Raw genomic sequence first — 15,281 nt, 5'->3', positions numbered from 1 at the left:
GAGATTTTGTCGCTTGCACCTTTACGTCTCGGGCCAGGTCCTCAGCAGCACCAGCTCAGGATATGTCCCAGGATTTTCAAACTGACCACGTGTCACTTAGGACCACGACAGCACCATGCAACATTCCCTGAGCGTAACCCCCTGCTTTGGGCTCTGTGAGGGCAAGGCTGTGACCTGGTGCGCGAGGAAGTGCTAACAAAGCAGAGGTGCACAAAGGGGGTGTGGGGTCAGACTCCCAGTCCTCACACCAGGTATGATGCCAAGTGGAGGGGACATGCTCCCCCCCTTCCCTGGCTCTGTGCCTCCAGTACCGCGCTGGCAGGATGGGTCTGGTGCCAGGGGGGCTCCTGTGGCCATGCTTCCCTCCCTTTCTTGGGCTGCAGCCAGCCCCTGCACTAGGCAGCAAGGTGGGGTTGGGAAGGAGCAAGGGGCCTCCATCTCCTGAGTGTCCTCTGCAGGAATCTGCTGCAACTGCAGTGCCTGAGAGCAAGTATAGCTCCCAAAAGGGGTGCGGAGGAGGTGGGGCCACGCCTCCCCCCTTCCACAGTAGCCAGTACTTCTGGGAGAGCTTTATGCCGGCTTTTAAAGGGTGTTGGAGCAGGAGTTCCCCTCTGCCTGCCAGGGGCTTCTGCAGAGCATGTGTGTGCAATACACTGGGCACAGAAAGGCCCAGTTTCTGTCCACGGCTCCGTGCACTGGGGCATGGACACCACCATCTAGGAGAGGGCAGCACAGCAACTGGCACAGCGGGAACCCAGCAGGTTGGTCCCCCGGCAATTTCCCTTTTTCTTGTCCCTAGACTCAGCCCCCTCCTGCCACGGCGAGGGGGAGCGCGTCTGTCAGTCCCTGTGCAGAGCTCCCGGTGAGCTGCAGCAGTTGCTCCTTGCTGGGTGGACACTTCACCAGTGCTGGCTCCTGTTGTAGCTGGAACTAGCTGCACTGCCCCACAGCTCCCCGTGCTGGGTGGCTCATGTGCCCTTGCAGAGGCACCAAGTCCAGATTTACCCAGCACACAGACAGACAGGGGGCATGTCTACATTGCAGTCGCAGGCGTGATTGCAGCTCAGGTGGGCAAACCTGTGCTAGCTAGATTAAAGACAGCACAGCTAACACGAGCAGTGGCGTGGGCTCTACGAGCCCCCTGGAACCCTGGGCATGTATTCACGTTCCTGCCAGCTAGATTGTGCCAGCTAGATCAAAGCTAGTGCACGTCTGCCCACTCAAGCTGCAATCACACCTCTGATTGCTGTGTAGATGTACCCAAAGCCTCTCATACGACACACGGAAGCAGACGCGCGCTCTTGAGAGTAAAGATGGGTCTCAACGTTTAAACTCACATACACACACTCAGCAGCCCCCCCTTTCCCCACTTGCATCTGCACACAGTGTGAATCTCATCTCTCTTCACACTGGTTTTATCTCATGGCCTTCAGCGCAGTTCCTCCTGATTTACACCGGGGCTAAGAAAGATCAGGCTCAGTCCCTGTGCATACAGCTGTCTCCCTGTACTCCCGTACGCTCCCAGGAAAATACACCAACCCAGATCTGGTGCCTGGCACCACAAAGGCCCATGGCAGCTGGGCGGAGCAATTGCAGGGAAAGTCCTGGAGCATGGTCAGTGCCGACAAAAACTTTGGAGAATTTAGCTGCGAACTCTATCAGCTCTCTACTGAGCATGTGCAAAATGAGATTTTTCAAAGGCCAAATGTTTTTTCATGGGAACATCCCGGACACAAGGATGATCCATCAGTCAAATTCCAAGCCCTCGCTCCAAAGCCCAAAGGTGTGCGAACTTCTCAGTGAAACTGCTGCAAGATTCTTTTTTTCACATGGGCAAAACAATGTATTTTTTCCCCTAATCTCGTTCTTGGAAATGGTTAAACCATTTTGGCTGACAGCTGAAATCAGGCTGAGGCAGCCACATGACATGGAAAATTTCAGCCCGAACAGTTAAAGTCTGCCAAATTTCTAAAGTAACTGAAAACAGGGTCTTATAATGGGAAGTACTGGGCAACCTTAACAATAAGCAGTGCTACTTTAGAACTTCTCAAACCTGAAGGCTCCTCTGGCTTCTGGTTCCCAAGGGGACCCTCTGAACCCTGTGAAGAGGGTCATATCCAAACAGGTGGTTTGAGAGGGCCATGGACTTGAAACTAGTGAGCACATGCAGGAAACTTTGCAGAAAGATCCCAATGCCTCCACCAAGAAACTTGACACTTCCTGGCAATGAGATGGGGACACAAAGCCGAACCCCACGAAAGGTGACAAAGCAGCAAAGACAAAAAGCTGCTTGTCACTGGGTGAGGCTGGAAAGGTTCAGTATAGCCACGAAGGGTTCAGTATAGCCTGGCTCAGAGCGCTCCCCTCTCTCCAGAAGTATCTTGTGGGACGTGCCAACATCTGGCTTCTAGTGATGAGGCAACAGGTTCTTCTCTTCCTTTCATCTGGATCCCGCTGCTGACATGCTGAGGATTGGAGCGTAGAAGGAGCCAGCTGGTTGTTTTCTCTAGCCTTAAGGCTGGTGACTGTTTGGGATTCAGCTTTCTAACCGGACCCCTGGGAAGTTCACAGCAGTTTTCGGACAGTCTCTCTCAGGTGGGAGCCTTGGAAAGGAGATGCCGACTGCCCCTTCAGAGTGCTCACAACACATTTATTAGCAGGGAGGGGAAAAGCCTCTGGGGGTTATCCATCTCGCTGGCTTTTTAACTGTCTTGGCCCATCCAAGAGCCAGATCAAAGCTGGCTCATCTATCGACGGGAGGGGGCAGGAATGCAGCAGATGAGCTAATGAAGAAAACATCTTGCAGGTTGTTCTCAGCCATCCGGGGGCGATGCATGCCCTGATGCATGCCACCCTCCCAACATCGAGTGAGCCGCCAGCGGGGAGCCTCCTGTCAAAACGCCTGGCTCTCTTCCCCAGGGATAAGGCTCTGCTGATGGGGGAGGCACTACACATGCTGCCACCCAGCGGTCTGGATCCACAGGAGCTACACAGCTGTACAGTCTGCCAGGGTACCTCCAGCCCAGGGGCTGCAGATTTCATTGCTGCTACTACCATGTGTCTCCTGCATTAGACAGGGCTGGACGAAGGTTGGGGTCTGGGATGTGACTGACAGCTCTTTGTCCAGTGCAGGGTTAAACCAGTCTGTAAGCAGCAGTCTCCAGAGAGGGGTAATTCCACTGGCCCAGAGAGGGGAAGGGCCTGGAGCCCCTCCTCTCCTGCCTGCCATGGAACTGCTCTCTCTCACAGGCCTGGCCTTATGGGACTATTCACTCTCCCTGATGTCCCACCGGGGGCTGGCAAATTGCATCTCACTTATCTGTTCCCCAGAGGAGCCTGTGCTCTGCATACAGCACGCATCCCCCACTGGACTGCTCCGTACCCATACAGGGCTCCCCATCTGTCCCATGCTCCATCTCTACAGGATGGGCAATACCTACACCCTACACCAGAGTCATGGGACCAGGGTGTGGGGAGCACATGGCACCTGGACCCTCCCCCAGGATGGGACTGGGGGGCACACGACACCCGGACCCTACCCCAGGATGGGATGGCAGGGGGGGAATGACAGGACACTCGGACCCTACCCCAGGATGGGGGCAAGGGGTGGGGACACCAGGACTTTATTTTCTCCCCATTCTTGCTGGTTTCCCTTTGAGTATCCAACATGACAGCTGCAGAGAAACCAAGGAAAGGCAAAGGGAGCAGAGAACTGCCCCCAGAGATGAGGAGAAGGAGAACCAGGGGAAGAGCAGAACTTCCCCAGCCGTTCAGCGAGGCTAGGGGACAGGCCAGCCCCCAGCGTCCCATGGACAACCTTGTGCAACCAGCTTAAGCTCACTCACTCTCCCATTCATTTTCCCCCTCCCTCTTTTGCTGTGTTGTTTTGCAATTGTCTGGCTGGAAGGCCTGGCTGGGCTGTGAATGGAAGGCCACTAGCCCAGCCCAGCAGTGCCATTTGCCAGGTGCTAATAACTCGTCCCCAGCTCTCACTTGCCGCCTGTCACCTTGAACAGCCTGACAGACCAGATGGCGCCGCTCGCTCTGCTCCGTGTGGATTAAAGCATGAAGTTTAATAACTAGCCACTTAAGGAGGGAAGGGAAAAACGGGTCCAAGAAGAGGGCCATTCGTTTCAATAATGCAGCTCATCAGGCTCTGTGACGGGTACCTAGTTTCTGCTCTCCTTTCCCAACGTGGACTCAGGTCACACTGAAATGGGTCTGGAGGCCCCAGCTGGGCACCCCATAGATGTCTGTCTGCAATGTGTACTCAGTAATTCAGGGCGCTTGGAGGTTTGGCCTCAGGAAACATTCAAGGCTGGGACAGCAGGGTGAGTGGGCTGCTGGTGGGGACTGAGAGGCATCTGCAGAACAGGGTGGAATGGCCAGGCAGGGTTTGCAGCTTGCAGATTTAATTGATCCCAAGGCCAGAATGGGGCACTGTGATCACATAGAAGATCAGACTAGATAACCCCGGCCAGCGAACTTCCCCAGAATAATTCCTACTGTACCAGTGCAGAGTCCAAGGGGTAGCGGTGAGGTTCTATAAAACACAGCCAATCTGGATTTAAAAATCGCCAGTGATGGATGAGCTGTTCTTGAGGCAGGGGGTGAGAGAGGAGACATTTCTCCCAGTGAAGTCCACTCGGATCAGAGCCAGCTTTGGCCCTTTGATCTGACTCCCTTTGGCCCCAGTCCTGGGCAGAGGGAAGTCCCTGCCAGCACCTGCACTTCTGTCCCCATACTTCTGAGGCGGTGCTGCCCGTGCACCAAAGAGGTGTTCAAGCCCCGCTGCAGGAACAGGGGTAAAACCTTCAGCTGCGAAGGCCGTGTCTGCACTAGCATTCCCCACTTGATCTACCACCACTGCAGGTCCTGTGGCATGCTCTGGGGTAGAGGAGTCGCCAGCAGCATTCTACCCCTGTGCTCGGTGCCATGCTAGCCAGCAGGGTGGCAACAATGCTGGCAGACAGCGTGCACCAGGGCCCTTACTGGGGCTGGGGCAGCAGTGGGGGATTCCAGGGGAGAAAATCTAGCACAGGCCCAGCCAGCCCCGTCCAGTGGCAACATTACCGGGCTTGCTGGCAGACAATCCAGTGGCTGGGAGATGATGCCAGCTAAGGACAACGTGGAAAGAGGTGCCTGTGTGTAAGCATAAGGGCCGTTAACTCCCCTTTGGATTGGCTTCTCCTCCATCAGCTGGAGTCCTACCCCAGCACTGGGTGTCTCTCTCAGAGCCCAAGCCGCTGGGTCCGATGCAGGAACCCCAGGAGCCAGTTCTCTAGCTTGCATCATGCAGGAGGTCAGACTAGAGGGATCATCTGACCTTCCTGCCAGTGGACCTCTAGGTGTATGTGTGCTGGGGGCCAGGTGTGGCTCCTTACCTGTGTGTTGATTCGGATGGCCCCAATGGAGGGAATTTCGAAGTAGTAACCTATGCAGAGAAACAAAGCAGGGAGCTGTAGAAACATGCCCATTGCACATAGCCTGGTACCTCCCCATTCGCCCTTTCCCCAATGCCCTTCCTCCTCACAGCCTCAGAGCCACGAGGATGTGATCCCAAAGTCCCACGGGTACCACCTGCAGGGATCCCTGAGCTAGAGCCCCAGGCCCTGGAGACAACGGGCCCTGGGTGGGAAGAAGGAGCCAGCAATGGACGGGGGAGCAGGATACCCAGTCGCTCTCTTTGGATTGAAACCAGGATGGGATTCTACAGGCAAACAAACAGATGGGGCTGTGAAAAAACCAGAAGGACAGGAGCTGTAAGGACCAGAACAAGAAATGAATCCTACAGGGCAGGAGCAAAGGGTAAGCACAAAGCTGGGGGTGGGTGGAGCCCAGGGCTGGCAGAGCAGGGGGCTGTGGGTCAGGAGTGATGGAGATGGGCAGAACTTATGGGTGGGAGCCCAGGGCTGGGACAGTGGGGGTGGAGGAGCTGTGGGTTGGGATTCAGAGGTACTGGCAGGGCTGTGGGCATGGAGGGGAGCCCAGGGCAGGGATAGCAGGGGGCTGTGGGTTGGGATTGAAGGGTATGGGCAGAGCTGGAGGGGAGGAAGAGGGGGACAGCAGGGCTGGAATAGCATGGGGGATGCAGGTCCGAATGAGCTGTAGGATCAGGCCCATGTGGAAGAACCTGAGCCCAGGCTCTGCTGCAGTTGTCAGTCTACAGAGCATTCACACCATGCCACACAAAGCCCTGGGAATTCAGGAGGCAGTTTGTAAAGTGCCCCTCCCCCACATAAAATGATAATGAGGCATCAATCAGCTTTAAAACAGACCAGTGATTTGGGAAGCCTGTCAGTGGTCACTTTTGATCTTCGACGCCCCCTTGTAGCAAAACCAAGTGACATAGCAATTCTGCCTCAGTTTCCCCTCCATTGCTGGAGTGATCACTATCTAGCCCAGGGATCTCAAACTCAAATCACTACGAGGGTCACATGAGGCCTAATACATTGGCCTGAGGGCCGCACCACTGACACCTTTTCATACAAACATACAAAAGCCCCCGCCTCTGCCCCTGCTCCCACTCCACCCCTTCCCCAAAGTCCTTGCCCCAACTCCGCCCCCTCCTTGCCCCTATTCCAACCCCTTTCCAAAATCCCAGCCCTGCCTCTTCTCCGCCTCCTCCCCTGAGCGTGCAGCTCCCCGCTCCTCCCTCTCCTTCCTGGAAAGTCCTGAGCGCTGGGAGGTAGGCGGAGGAGCAGGGAGGCAGTGTGGTCGGGTGTGGGGTGAGGGGCAGAGTGGGGGGAATTGGCGCCTACGGCAGGCTGCAGAAAATAGCTCCGCGGGCCGCATGCAGCCCGTGGGCCGCGTGTTTGAGACCCCTGATCTAGCCTGCCTGTTGATTTTTTGCTACAGCCTCTGCCCTCTTGCCAGGTCACTAGTGATCCTATTCCCTTGCAGAGTGTTCGAGTCCCATGGATCAGGAGGCCAGTCGCCCTAGGTAAGGGGTGTACATTGCTGGTCTCTTCAAAGCATGGCTTGCCAGTTCAAGGCCTTAGTAAAACCTCTTGCTAGGTTTGGCACGGGAACCCAGAGACCCTGTCTGAACCCGTCAGAGTCACCCTGGGGGCTGCTCTTTGAGAGGATCCGGTTTCTTGGGCAGCATCTCACCAGTCTCTGGCTGAAGGCTCCTGCTCCTAAGCCTCCCTGGTAGCCACCCCTCCCATCCACTCCACAGCTCTCTTATCTCCACAGCCCAGCTGTGAGGCCAACCATTAGCCCAGCTAAGCAGGCCGGCAGCTTTCCCTAGTAACACTCCAGCAGCCGAGAGCATGTGCTCCCCTGGCGCCGGGGCCCAGCGTGAATCCCCTGAAAGAGGTCGATTTGCAGAGAGTGGGTTCTCTGCATCCACTGAAAATCAGGCTCCCAAATCACGGGTCACCTTCCAAAACCTTGGCACTCGTATGCTGAGTGAGACGCAGAACCGGGACCGCACCCCAAGAGTCCATTGCTGTAACCGCTGGACAGCCCCGGGTCCCCATGAGCGAGACATGGAAGGGAGTTGATAAGCCATAACGAGCATTACCCGCTGTGGGGCTGCAGCGTGGTAACTGAGACTCAAGTAGAGCTAAGAGGGGTGAGGAACAGACACTGTAGGCGCATGGTGCATGAATTCCTAGACGTGCTGGGACTGCGAAGGGCACCGAGACGATAGCTGAATTAACTAGCCCGGGGCTTGGTGGGTGCCTGCGACTGATACAGCCAGGTGAGGGGGAGATCCCTGGCCAGGGACAAAGGAGAGCCAGAAGCAGTGCTGGCTAGGGAAGAGGCAGAGACGGGTGGCAGCAGGTAGAGAGGAGGGAGAGAGACTCGCAGGAATGGAGAGGTGGGGAGGGAGAGTCCCTGGCAGAGAATGGAGCCAGGAGGCTGCTGAAGAAGCCCGGGGAAGCGATATGCAGTGGGCTCAGTGAGCGGTGGTGTGAGTACAGAGTGAAGGCTCCTCACAGCTCCCCCACAGAGCAGGCCGTAGGGAGAGAGCTTGGCATGGCAGACACGTTCTTCAGGCAGGAAAGGAGGCAGGCTGAAGGCAGGAGGGGAGAGCGCTGGGCCAGGCCGAGTGGGCAGAGCCCCATGTCAGGCCTCTCCAAGCAGTGTGGGGAGAGGGGGGGGACTAGCTGCCTCAGCTTATCCCTGGTCCTGAGTCAGCTCCCAGGGGGAGGCTCACTGCTCCTTGGAGCCCAGTTGGCTCCTTTGCTCATGGAACCCCGCCCCCCAACCCCACTCCTGGGCAGCTCTGCTACAGGGTGAGGCCCTCCCCATAATCTGCTCCATGCCCCCTAGTCTGCACTCGTGGCAGTGACCCCCACAAGCAGTTCCCCCTCCCCTATGTGTGGGGGTCCTGCACATGCCATCCGGCTCCCCTGGCAGACGGGGTCCCCAGTGGGCACAGAACCGACACAGGGATGACTGCCTCTCCCTTTACAGGCAACTACATGCCGGCAAACGGTGCCTGCCTGGCCGCCCTGGAGCCCTCTATCCAGACAGCAAAGGCAGAGCAAACTTCCCATACACCTCGTCTGCCACTCAGTGCAACAGAACTGCCCGAGGGCGAGGGCACCTCAGCCCGGTCCTTGGCCCCTCTGCTGGGGTGAGCCTGGCTAGGTGCTGGGGTGCACTGTTTTCTGTGCAGTCCAGCTTCGAAGGAGAGGCTGGGGCGGTAAGCAGCACACAGCACTGGCTCCCAGGGTGACTTTGTATCCTCTCTCCACCTCGGCCACTGAGGAAAGTCAGACCAGGAGGGGGCGCTTTGCTTGTGTGGATGGAAAGCACAGACGCCTTCTGTCTGCGAAGGGTAACTGCCCTGCGCTTTCCCTGCAGGCTCCCAATCAGCCAGCAGATGGCACTCTTGGGTTAGGTTTGTTGTGTTGCGGGGCTCTGAGAAGCTCTGGATAACAGGCAGAGACTATTTGGAGAGTCTTGTGAATTGCACTGTGAGTCACAGAGTGCCGAGCCTGGAACCCTGGCTCCGCGCTGGGCCCCCGACCCCAAAATGCCAGAGCATGAGGAGCAAGACATCAGCTGGACCCTCCAGTTAAACAATGTAGCAGCAAAGCCGCAGCCCTGTACCTCGGAGGTTAGATCTGTCTGCGGTGGGCAATGCCATCCAACCATCGAGCGGGGTGAGCTTCCCCACAGCAGAGTCCGGCCCACGCCGCTGAGAGCCCGGCCGGTGGGAGCTGCCCCCCTCCCCGCCTTACCCCACTGTTCATGGCGTGCTGGCTATTCCCCCCGAGCGCTGTCCTACTTACCTTTGTTGGCACAAGCCATCCACTGCAGGGGGGTCACGTCGTAGTTGTGCTGCCCCACCGAGAAGGTGAACACTCGCACCTGGGGGAAGGGGGGCAGGTTAGTAACGGGGGACAGACTAACTGCACTACGCCCCAGGATGTCTCAGCACTAGAGCACAATGCCACAAGAGCTGGGCCGTGTACCCGCTCAGGCTGAAGGCCCTCACTGAGCTAGCTGGCCTGGCTGGGCTTGGGGCACTGCAGTGCAGGAGCCCAGGGCTGCAAGCTGAAGCCAGACAATCTGAAACTAGAAACAAGGCAAAAATGTTTCACAGTGAAGGTGACCAAGCACTGGAACGAGCTCCAAGGGAAGCCTTCATCCATTGGTGTCTTCAAATCCAGCTTGGCTGCCTTGGCGTTAGCCAAACCCAGGTTAGCGGGCTTGGCACAGGGGCAACTGGGTGTGGTTCTCTGGCCTGCAGGAGGCCAGCCTGGACGATCCGATGGCCCCTTCTGCCCTCAAACTCTAGGAATCGATGAGCATAGCAGTGTGGTCTAGTGGACGGAGCATGGGACTGGGAGACAGAAGCTCCCAAGTTCTTCTTCTTCTCCTAAGGCCCCCACTTGAAACCAGAGCCTCCCTGTACAAACACAGCGAGAGACAGTCTCATACAACTGAAAAGGCAAGACAGGGACAAGGAGCCAGAGACGTGAAGTGACTTGCCCAATAGCACACAGCATAGACAGGCAGTGATTGAGCTGGGCAGAGTGCCCAGCTCTCCCGAGTCTCAGTCTTGTGCCCCTCCCCACTAGAACATGCTGCCTCTGACGTCCACCCACCATTCCACTGATGGATCTTCCACTGATCCTGTCTGTGGTCTGGTTCACTCCCTGTGTGCACCCTGGACTTAGGGCCAGCCTGGGAAAGGCATTTAGGCACTGTTTTGCTCTGTGTTGCTATGCCTAACTAATTTAGGAGCCTGAGTCCCATTGACTTTCAATCAGTCAGTTAGGCATTGCTTTGCTCAGGTGGGTTGTGAGGCTTTGAAAATGTTATTACAATCTAAAGTGAAGAAAATCTCGCTCCCCATAGATCCTCAGTCTTTAAGGTCCAGTATTTTCTGTGAACCCCTCGAAGCACCCCGATCGAATCAGCTTAGCACTGTGACTATCAAGACACTTATTACTCTTGCCTTTACAGTAAACGCACGGGTGGGGGTAGGAAAATGTTTGACTTCCACCTGATCTAGACACTTCTTTGAGCCAAGCAGCAGCTGTAGACTACAGCTCCCAGCAAGCAACACTCTATCTGAGTCTAGATTAAATTATTATAAGGTGGGTGCAAAACTTGCTGAAAGACCGTACTCAAAGTGTAGTTATCAATGATTTGCTGTCAGACTGGGAGGATGTATATAGTAGGGTCCTGTAGGGGTCAGTCTTGGGTCCATTACAATTCAATATTTTCATTAATGACTTGGATGATGGAGTGGAGAGTGTGCTTACAAAATATACAAGGGACACCAAGCTGCCATGGGTTGGCAGCACTTTGGAGAACAGGATTAGAATTCAAAATGACCTTGACAAATTGAAGAATTGGTCTGAAATCAACAAGATGAAATTCAGTAGAGACAAGTGCAACATATGGCACGTGGAAGAAAAAAAATCAAATGCACAGCTACAAAATGGGGACTAACTAGGTGACTGTGCTGCTGAAAAGGATCTGGGGGTTAGAGTGGATCAAACTGAATATGAGTCAACAACGTGACACAGTTGCAAAAAGAGCTAATATCATTCTGGGGTGTATTAACAGGAGTGTCGCATGTAAGACACAGGAGGTCATTGTCCTGCTCTGCTCGGCACTGTTGAGGCCCCAGCTGAAGTGCTGGGTCCAATTCTGGGTGCCACACTTTGGGAAAGATGTGGACAAACTGGAGAGAATATAGAGGAGAGCAACAACAATGATCAAAGGTTTAGAAAACCTGACCTGCGAAGAAAGATTAAAAAATGGAGTGTTTAGTCTTGAGATAAGAAGACTGGGGGACTGGGGGGAGGAAGGGGGGGGACAACACACCTGATAACAGTCTTCAAATATGTTAAGGACTGTTACAAAGAAGATGGTGATTAATTGTTGCCCACACCCACTGACAGTAGGACAAGAAGCAATGGGTTTAATCTGCAGTCAGGGCCATTTAGGTTCGATATTAGGAAAAACTGTCTAACTCTCCCGATAGTTCAGCTCTGGAACAGGCCTCCAAGGAAGGTTGTGGAATCCCTGTTACTGGAGGGTTTTAAGACTAGGTTGGACAAACACCGTCAGAGGTAGTCTAGGCTGACCCTCCAGTCCTCCCCAGCAATCAAAGGGATGCTTGGCCCATGGAGGCTGGACTAATGAATGTGGAGCAGCTCCACTTCTGCTGCATGGTCTGGGCTGGAGAGGATTCCCTGCTCCCCCTTGCCGAGTTACTGGGGAGATGGATGGGGGTCACAGGCTGGCAGGGAAAGGAACCATCTGGGCACAACCCTCCTGCCTCCTGGGGACTCCTCTCCCATGGTCCCACAGCCCCTTGAGAGCACTGAGGTGCTCCCATTCCGCTCTCTTCCAGCCCAGCTCTCCTGTGACACATCCCCTGTGTACCAACAGCCCGGGCGAGGGAGCTCTGCACATTTCCTTCCCTGGCACTTCAGCACAGGTAATAAGACAGCCCTGGCATGTGAGCCGTCCCATTACAGGGGCAGTGGCTCAGTGCAGGACCAGGCGGGCAGGAAGGACAGACGTTGTAATAGTTCCCATCAAATGAGGTGGAATCAGGTGATAAAGCCAATGCCTGTTTCCCCTTTCCTTGTGATGAACTGGCGCATGGCAAAGCAGCTCCAGAGATTCACTCCCTGCCCCCTCACAGGGCTTCTCACCCACCTTTCCCGACTCATGCTCAATCCCCTACTCGTGATGGGCAGCCCCAGGAAGGGACGGAGGAAGCAGGTCAATGATACCACCTCTGCCCACCTCGTTGGCTCATTCACAGCACGTTGCTCCCAGGGAGAAACCCCATTGCATTTCCCGGGTATGTCTTTGCCTGCTCTTCTGCCCCTGACATGAGACTCTGTGCACTAGATCCCTGTCTTGTGCTATGCAGGCACGACCCATTCTCTGCCAGGCCCACCCCTTGCATCCCCAACCTTTTGTCCATCCCCTTTGCTCTGAAGAGGATGGAACAGCCAGATCTCTTCGTAGCTTGCAAGATTCCCCTGAGCTCAGAGCTGGGCTGCAGCAGCTCCACCTTTGGCTCAGTGCCCTTTGGGACTCAGCCCTTGTGTCTATGCACAAGGGACAGCACAAGGCAGTGGCCGTGCAAATTTCCCCTCCCTTGTGCCTCTGGAGGGCTGGACTCAAAGGAGAGCTCAGGCCTTGGCTACCCTGAAGGTTTGCCCTGGTCCCACAACCTGTGCAGCTGCACCGAGATGGGGTTCACTGCAATTTGCATCAGTGGATCACACCCCGTTTTCAGAACCCAGTGTAAATCACGGCTTCCCCTGCACATACTAGGGGTCTGCTCTGGTGGCTGGAATCCAGGCAAATTCCGAGTCCAGACAGCCTTCCATCGCCATGGCCCTTAGCCTCTCACTTGAGACTGTAACCTAACTAATGCCAGGGTGGCAGTGGCTTTTGTCTTGTGGATACTCGCAGCGGGCTGAGAACAGAGCACTCATTTCACACAGGCCACCAAACTTCCATTGCATGGGGCTGACTTTTGGTCTCCATCGAGCTTGAATCCAAAGGCTGCTTTTCCCACTCCCACCTCAGTGGGATCACTGCTCAGCAGGGACCTGCTCTGGTCATGACAGTCCCCACCTGCCAGACCAGCACCCTTTAACCTGGGCTTTCCTTACACATGCGTAATGTAGCAATAGGTGCACACAGCATCAAATCCTGCCTTCACCTATCCCCTGTGCAACCCCACTGCAATTAGCCATGCTGCCTGGGCAGGGCTCTGGGCTATTCTGTTTGGAGTGCCCGTTAGTGGTAGGTCTAAATACAACACTTCTTAGTACAAGAAAGGCCTGATAGACTACCAAGTATCAGAGGGGTAGCCGTGTTAGTCTGTATCCACAAAAACAACGAAGAGTCCGGTGGCACCTTAAAGACGAACAGATTTATTTGGGCATAAGCTTTCAGAGCTGGTTTTTCACCCATGAAAGCTTATGCCCAAATAAATCTGTTCGTCTTTAAGGTGCCACCGGATTCCTCGTTGTGTCTGATAGACTACATTACCCAGAATCCTTAACAGGAAGCAGCGTGTGCCTGTGGTAGTAGAGTGGATCAGTACAGCTCGGTGGAGCCTGAGCTGCAAACCTTAGGTTATTCCTTACAAAAATGGCTCCAAAGCCACATGTGTCCAGCACCCCAGGATGGGACCCTTTTCTCTAGGCAGTGGAACAGCAACTTGTTAGCCACTGTGTTCCTCAGTGAGCAAATGGAGAGAGAGAGAGAGAGAGAGAGTGTGTGTAAGTCTGCATTGCGGGATCTGCTCTTAAAAGCCAGGAGGTTTCCCTGCCCCCAGGCCTGCTAATGCAATGCATACATAGCTTGCCTCCACCCAAGGGGATGCCTTTGCCTTATCAGCCTGCCTGTTATCTCACCAAACCCTTCATTGCAAACCTGGAGAGAGTGAAAGTCTGTAGGTATGTAAATGTTAACTGGGGCAGGATATAGGCCCTCCGTCATCCGCTCCGACCAAGCCTCTCGGGGCCCAGAGGGAGACAGAAATGACTCGCTCTTGCCTGGAAACTGCAGAATACACTGAAAATGGACATTTCATATCAGCTTTTAAATGCAGCACCATAAAGGGCTGTGATGTAAACCTCGGACCTGCGTCCCTGCCTTGCTACAGTGGCTGCCGCTCTTGTAGCATTCCCTACAGCACCCCCTGCAGGGAGAGGCTGGGGCTGGCATAGCTGGGAACTCCCCCACAGCCAGCACTCCTGCCCCCTCCCCACAGCGCCCCCTGCTGAGAGAGGCTGGGGCTGGAGTAGCGGCGAGCTCCCCCCACAGCTCCCCCACAGCCAGCACTCCTGCCCTGCTCCCCACAGCGCCTCCTGCTGGGAAAGGCTGAGAAGTGAAATAGCTGGGCGTCTTCCAAAAGCCAATGCTCCTACCCAATTCCTCGCAATGCCTCTGGCTGGGAGAGGCTAGGAGTAGAGCCCAAGAAACAAACGCACAGCACACAGCAGCCTGGTATTCTGGGGTAAGAAACGAACACACATACTGCCTGTTGGAGCGCGGGCAGTGCTCATGGGCTGCACTAGGACCAGGACCACGTCAGCAGGGGATTGGTGTGTCTAATACCAGAGCACTCACCGTTTTATTGGGCCAGTTGTACTTCTCAAACACATCCTGGACCCGGTCTTCCCCACCATCGGTGAACATCATGATCATCTTATTGCAGTTGGCTCGCGTGATGTTGGACTGCAACCAAGAGAAAAAACAGAGTGAGGGCAGGCCCTGGAAGGGACAGAGCACATCGACTGCCTCTGTCATGCTCCTGGGTTAAACCAATGCACGGGCTTCTGCTAAGAAAGGCTGTATACAGTGTGTGTGTGTGTGTGTCTACTATACACAGCAACAAACTGGCTGGGGTATTGTGCCCCACTGTCTGCTGCTGGATGGGATCAGAACTACTCCATCATGTGTCATATGCCCTATCCTCCTGGCATCTATGGGGGACTCTCCTTTGGCTCAGATAATGTGTTTGGAGCACAGAGGGTGTGAGTTTTATCACAACGGTCACTCTGACGTTCTGGGAGGCCCCTATGTCCGGAATAGTAACCACCGTGTCCTCCAAGGTGCCTACAGAATTGTTTTTGTATTGTACGTGTGGGTGCCTATACATGTCTAAGAGTGAGAACAACACATCCATATAACATGTCCCCGTTCTCAGGGCAGCAGGGATGAAGAGCTCAGAAGCGCCTGTCAAGAAGCAGCCCTGGTGATGAGAAGCATCGGTCGCAGTATCATCCCACTCAGGCCATTACACCTGCTGCAACTTCCTTCCT

At 55.1% G+C, this 15,281-nt stretch overlaps 1 protein-coding gene across 4 annotated transcripts in view; it reads right to left on the bottom strand.

Moving 5' to 3' along the window:
- The window catches only part of CACNA2D2 (calcium voltage-gated channel auxiliary subunit alpha2delta 2), a 588,723-nt gene that overhangs the window by 62,491 nt on the left and 510,951 nt on the right, over positions 1–15,281 (bottom strand). For all 4 annotated transcript variants that reach the window (XM_073352554.2, XM_073352555.2, XM_073352560.2 and 1 more), the window contains exons 12-14: positions 14,587–14,694; positions 9,252–9,330; positions 5,385–5,434 (exon numbers count right to left, since the gene is read on the bottom strand). In XM_073352554.2, the coding sequence (XP_073208655.1) occupies positions 5,385–5,434; positions 9,252–9,330; positions 14,587–14,694 (237 nt within the window). The remainder of the gene's footprint in view (positions 1–5,384; positions 5,435–9,251; positions 9,331–14,586; positions 14,695–15,281) is intronic.

This window comes from Lepidochelys kempii, chromosome 7, assembly GCF_965140285.1.
Source record: "Lepidochelys kempii isolate rLepKem1 chromosome 7, rLepKem1.hap1, whole genome shotgun sequence".
Taxonomy (NCBI): domain Eukaryota; kingdom Metazoa; phylum Chordata; order Testudines; family Cheloniidae; genus Lepidochelys; species Lepidochelys kempii.
Note: the sequence above shows the minus strand (reverse complement) of the source record. Positions and strands in the feature narration are given on the sequence as shown.